The sequence below is a fragment of the Triticum dicoccoides genome, chromosome 4A (genome assembly GCF_002162155.2).
Source record: "Triticum dicoccoides isolate Atlit2015 ecotype Zavitan chromosome 4A, WEW_v2.0, whole genome shotgun sequence".
Lineage (NCBI taxonomy): Eukaryota > Viridiplantae > Streptophyta > Magnoliopsida > Poales > Poaceae > Triticum > Triticum dicoccoides.
This window is the reverse complement of record NC_041386.1, coordinates 737,690,772-737,697,114: the sequence shown is the minus strand read 5'-3', so window position 1 is coordinate 737,697,114 and position 6,343 is coordinate 737,690,772. Positions and strand designations below refer to the sequence as shown.

The following is a 6,343-nucleotide window of genomic DNA, read 5'->3' as shown; positions in this document are numbered from 1 at the left end:
AAGGGTCACACTATTTTTGATAGAATGCCGTTTTTTACACTGGTAGTAGGTGGTGTCAGTGGCGGTGGTTGGGATGGGTTTGACATGGAGTAGAAGCAAAGCTAGTCACGTGGGGAGCCATCCCCCTTCCTATTCTCACATCCTCTTAAATATTAGTGCTACGCTTAACAATGAAAGATGGACATTATATTAGTGCTTCCAGCTTCTGAAATAAGAATCTTACATCATGCATGCAGTTACTTAGTACTCCCTCCGTTTTTAAATATTTGTCATTTTAGGATTTCAAATGGACTACCACATACGGATGTATATCGACACATTTTAGAGTCTTATTTTGCTCCGTATGTAATCATTTGTTGAAATCTCTAAAAAGACAAATATTTAAGAACGGAGGGAGTAGTACATAACACATGCATGCAGTTACTTAGTAAATAAGAATCCCTGATACCATAATGATGCACGTACATTGGCTAATACGCCTGACACAACACATGCCTCCATGTGACCTTAACTGCAGCATAGGATTATTATACCGCGTGATCTGGCTAGCTGGAACTAGAAGATGAGCACCCACCCTAGAAGTAGAAGAGTGGCTATTGTCACGAGCGACGCCTGCGCCAGAGCAGGGGCGCCACCCTTCGTCGCCGCCGCAGCTGGCCCACTTGCGGCCACCGCCGGCCCAAACGTCAGCACGCCGCCGTCGTCATGGATGTCGTAGGTCATGTTCCTGCCCGTCTGCAGCAGGCTGCCGAGGACGGACCCACCGGTCGATGGACGTATGGTGAGGCAAGTCTGGCCACTGCCGGCGACGTCGAAGAAGTAGTTCTTCACATTGAGCTCCATGGCCGCGTCGGCGCCGTCAAACACCAGCGCGACGGTGGGAACCTTAACAGCGGCAAATTCCTTGGTGGGGAAGCACAGGCGGTCCTCATCGGGGCTTTTGGGTACCCCGACGACCTTCTGCTGCAGGATCCTGGTCAAGAGCTTCTGCCTCAGAACCTTGAACGCGGCCTGTTCGAGGTAGGTGAGTGGAAGGGTGGTGCTGAGGATCACCCCGCCGGAGCCGGAGAAGGTCTCCTCCGGGATGTCTTTGAGGAGTTCGCCGTCGACCTGCACGCCCGTTAGCTTAACATAGTACAAGTCAGGGTACTTGCCCTTGAGCAACGGCGTGCTCCGACTGCCCTTATCCTTGGCCGGCGCCGCGTCGTCGGCGACGCTGAAGCTGACAAAGCTGTTGTCGCCGCCGCCGTCGTCGATGAAGTAGGAGAATCTGGAGATGTGGAGCTGCGACACCAGTGAGAGCGGCCCCCTGCTGAAGCCGGCGGAGCCGAATGTGCTGTTGAGGTTCCGCTCCGGGACCTTGCCGATGCAGCCGAACACCATGCCTTTGGCGGGCGTGGTCCCGAAGGTGAACGTGTCGGTGGCGAGGAAGGCGGAGGTGCCACCGCAGCGGTCACTTGGGCCGGCGCATTTGTACTTGGGCATCAGGCGGCTGCATGCCGGGTCGGCGCAGCCGATCGGGGAGAAGGAGTCGGAGCGGTTCGGCCGGAAGGTGGGTGCGTATGTGGGCCCGGGCTTGCCGCACTGCGCCCAGACGAGGTCGGTGGTGATGTCCATGACAAAGGGGAGGACCTGCGGCGGCGATGTCCCGACGGGGAGGTCGAAGATCAAGGCGCCGTAGCTGTCGGCCGCCGAGCTGCCCAGCTGGCGGTCGTCGGCGCTGCTCTGCTCGCCGGAGACGTCCTTGACGCCCTCCTCCTTCTTTTCTTCCAGGTAATAGCCGGCGACTTCCTCGATGGCCGAGATAGATTTTTCAAAGAATTTGAGCTCGGGAATCAGCCCGGCCACCGGCGCGGCGGATGAGTCCGGCGGCGCCAGCAGCAGTAGGAGGAGTAGAAGAAGTGAAGTAGGAGCTGCCATTGTTACGGTTATATCAAGCTAGGCCCTAGCGACCCCTATATATACGAGCAAGCATACAGACCAATCTCAATATTATTTCCACGTCCTCTCTTTTCTCTCTCCCCGCCAAAAAAGTTTCCGACATACTTATTTCGAATTTTTGGTGGATCTGAGAGACTCAAGACTCAAAGAGTTGACCCAGCGACAAATGGCCATGTGGCCACGCCGATGGCTGGCACATCCGCACATGTCCGGTTGTTGTCTTTCCTCGTTCCACGGAAACCCTAGCGACCTTGTTGTCATTTTCTCTCTTTTGGTGCGCTTGCTTTTTGTGATTGTGCCCTACCTTGTACATCTCTTCACGCGTGGCCTGGCCTTAGTCGGTGTTTCTGCGTGCACTTTAACTATATATTTTTTACGAAAAGGATCAAATCTATTAACATCTCAAAACACAATAAAAATTGCATCGAGGTCCATAAATCACTGAACGAGCATTGCCGTTGTCAGAATGAGCCGTCAATGTGCCGATGTCACCAGTCCTCTCCAGATAATGAAGATTCCTTTCTGTGTAACCGACTCTGTACAACCCTATTCCCCTCTGGTGTCTATGTAAATTGGAGGATTTAGTCCGTAGAGGGAGAATCATAATCATACAAGCTAGACTACTAGGGTTTTAGCCATTACGATCTTGTAGTAGATCAACTCTTGTAATACTCATATTCATCAAGATCAATCAAGCAGGAAGTAGGGTATTACCTCCATAGAGAGGGCCCGAACCTGGGTAAACATCGTGTCCCCCGCCTCCTGTTACCATCAACCTTAGACGCACAGTTCGGGACCCCCTGCCCGAGATCCGCCGGTTTTGACACCGAAATTAGTGCTTTCATTGAGAGTTCCACTGCGTCGTCACCAAAAGGTTTGATGGCTCCGTCAATCATCCACAACAATGCCGTCCAAGGTGAGGTTTTCCTCCCCGGACAGATTTTCATATTCGGCGGCTTCGCACTGCGGGCCAACTCGCTTGGCCATCTAGAGCAGATCGACAGCTACGCTCCTGGCCATCAGGTCAGGTTTGGAAGTTTGAATTATGTCACCGATATCCGCGGAGACTTGGTATTCGATGGACTCGAGCCCACGGCAGCCGCTCCCTGCCGCCACAATGAACATGACCTAAATCTGTCATCGGACCGTGCCCAGGAGATAGCGCCTGTAACTGCTCTGGCCCTGGATCCAGAGCCGATTGCGTCGCCCGACGACGGGAAGCTCAACCCCGCCACGGAAGCCGCAGACTCATCGGTGTTAGAGCCGCACACAGAACCGACCTCGAGCGGGGCCTGTGTCACTGGAACCTCGGATTCGTCTCCGGCCATAGGTTCCGAACCGCGTGCACCCGCGCCCATCGAATCTGATCAGGCGCCGATCGTTGAGTTCAGCTCCGCGGATATCTTCCGGCACTCACCCTTAGGCAATGTGCTAAGCTCATTAAGAGCCGTCTCCTTATCAGGGAACTCTCAACCGAACTATATCCGGTTCGAATTGGAAGCTGAGCGCGGAGAATTCCGTTTCCCACCCACCACCCACTTCATAGCCACTATCGAAGACTTAACCAACATGCTCGATTACGGCTCCGAAGACATCGACGGTATGGACGACGATGCCGAAGAGGAGCAGGCATAAAAATAGTCTGCGGCCAAATTTATGTGGCATTAACTTGCTTTTTCATTTTATTTCATTATTCTTATCGATTGCACCCGTAAACTTTGGTACGCTTTAAAATTCGCCAGGGGCTTCATTACGCCCCATAATACGGCAACAAAGTCCAAATGCTTTTTTAAGTATAGTTCGGCACCCCGAACTTATAGCATTATATGCATTGGCTTCGAACTATGTCTTTGGTCAACAGTTGGGTTGCCCGGCTCTTGTACTTACTACCTTACGTTCCGCTATGTCGGCTAGGGTAGTAAAGGAAGAACTACTGCGATTGTGTCCTGGTTATTCCGGATGACCACCTCAGTAGAGAAAGCCAAAAACTGGCTGTCATGATGCGGAGTGAGCCGGTCAGCTGTTCGAGAGGTCACAAATCTTTTGCGATTTTTCCGCATTATGAGATGAACCGGTTTTTATTCGATGAGGTGTTTATAGTACCCCAAGTCCGAATACTAGGGGCTGCGCCTAAATTTTTATTGTCAAACTCCTATGGCTAAGTGAGGGTGATAAAGCTACATATTCCGATTGCCTGGTTCGTTACGCTAAACACCTCCTTTAAGGACCAAACTGTGGAGTAAAGTGTGTTTAAATTCATCCCGAACACCCTCGTACTTCCTACGTGGGGGCTGAAGCCGACGACTGGCCAGCTCTCAGATTTAACAAAATGGCCGCTCGGGAGGTAAAATTTTAAAGTAACAGGCATTATATTACATAATGATTCTATCTCATAGTACAGCACAGGATAACATGAATGACTTCATTCAAAGATAATGTCTTTTGAACACTGCCACTCTACAATGCGGAATCCCTTCAGGACATTGTCAAAATACAGCTTGGGCGTGCGGTGCTCCTTACCCACGGGCGGTCCCTCGGTTACAAGCTTCACGGCGTCCATCTTCACCCAATGCATCTTGACTCGGGTGAAGGCCATTCGCGCGCCTTCAATGTAGACCAACTGCTTGATGGCATCAAGCCGAGGGTAGGCGTTGACCAGCCGCTTCACGAGGCCGAAGTAGCTGCTAGGTATAGCTTTGGCAGGCCATAGCCTGACTATTAAATCCTTCATGGCTAGTTCGGCCACCCTATGCATTTCGACCTGCTGTTTTAGCTGGTCGCTAAAGGGCACCAGATGTTCTGGCGCAAGGTATTGCGACCAAAACAACTTCTCCATTGAGCTCCCCTCTTCGGCTCGGAAGAACTCCGCAGCATCTGAAATGTTGCGCGGTGAATCTGCAAACGCCCCTGGAGAACTCCAAACCGGGTTAGTAAGAGGAACCTTTTCTTCACATATTTGCTCTGCATAATAAAGGTCTTACCCGCCGCGATTTTTCTGGCCTCTTGGACTTCCTGGAGGGTGCCCTGGGCTTCAACCCAGGCATCGTGTGCGCTTTGGCGAGCCTTGGTGAGTTTGGTCTCTTGATCCGCAATGTTCCGCTCCAAGGACTCGCATTTCTTCACGGCGTCCTGGAGCTCTTGCTGGACCTCAACGACCCTGGCCTCATGCTTTTCACGGGCGGCTTTTTCCTTGGCCGCTCTGTCCTTGGCCTCAGCCAACGCCTTCTTGAGGGTCTCCACCTCTGTCGCTGCTCCTAATAAATGTCATGGCACTTTAGTCAGTACAAATCATTCATGCTTCCTGAAATATGGACAAGGTTATTGCATTATTACATACCTTGATTGTCTTCCAGCTGTTTCTTCACGCGGCCGAGCTCTTCCTCGGTCCACTCCAGACTCTGCTTCAGTCCGGAGACCTCAGCAGCATGAGAGGTCGCAGCTAGTAACGACGACTACGGGTTCACATTAACTCATCTGGTTAGTCTCCTGCGAAACTTGTTTGATCCTCTGTCTGGCTCTTTCTTTTCGAACACCGGACAATGTCTCAGGGGCTACTAGATACTGATGTTCTTTTTACATAATTGCTTTGCTTACCTCAAAGCTTGTTAGAAGGCTTGTGCAGGCTTCGATCAGTCGCTCTTCGCGGACTGGATCTTCTCAACCACCGTACCCATAAGGGTACGGTGTTCCTCAACAATGGAAGCGCTTTGCAGCGCTTCCAGTAAACTATCCGGAACCTCTAGATGGACAGAGGACACCGGTGGAATAGGCACACCTCCTTCTTTCGAGAGAGGCTGCTTGCCTGATTCCGAAGCCGTATAGATCTCCGGAGTTGCATTGGGCTGGGGGCCAAATTTGATATGGCCCCCACTGCCAGTATCCATGGGGATCTGCTCCTCCATGTGTCCGGCGGCCGAGGTTTAACCTTCCGGCGCCGCCCTGACGGCCTCCTGAGTCTCTCCTTGGCCTGGGATCCTTCCGGACAGCGCCTCGGCACCATCTGTAGCCTTGGGAGAGGAGGTCGCCGGGAGGGACCCGCTCTCCATTGCCTCTGAGTCAAGCGAATCTCCCGAAGATGAGGACCGCTCGAGGTCGGACCGAACCAGACTGCAAATACATGATTCAACATGTTAAGACAATGAAGTAGAGCGGCCGGATATACGAATGTGTCCGGGTTTTGGAGTACTTACGATTCGGCCAGGGGCTTGTCTCGAGAGCGCCGCTCTGGGCTACTATCGACGTCCCACGCAGAGTCATCCGTGAGGTAACCTTTCCCCCTCTTAGACGCCTCTGCCTCCAGATTTGTGGAGGCCGCCCTCTTCTTCCTTCCCCCCTCAGGGGGAGAGTTGCTTTCCTCCTCCTCTTCGTCCTCGACGGCGGAGGAGTGAGTCTTGGTGTCTCC

General features: G+C 52.5%; 1 protein-coding gene across 1 annotated transcript; it reads right to left on the bottom strand.

Moving 5' to 3' along the window:
• Positions 1-200: 200 nt before the first annotated feature.
• LOC119288278 (aspartic proteinase nepenthesin-1-like) lies at positions 201-1,920 on the bottom strand. Its single transcript, XM_037567912.1, has one exon. It carries the CDS (start codon positions 1,918-1,920, stop codon positions 556-558), a length of 1,365 nt encoding a protein of 454 aa, XP_037423809.1. The 3' UTR covers positions 201-555.
• Between the last annotated feature and the right edge of the window lie 4,423 nt (positions 1,921-6,343).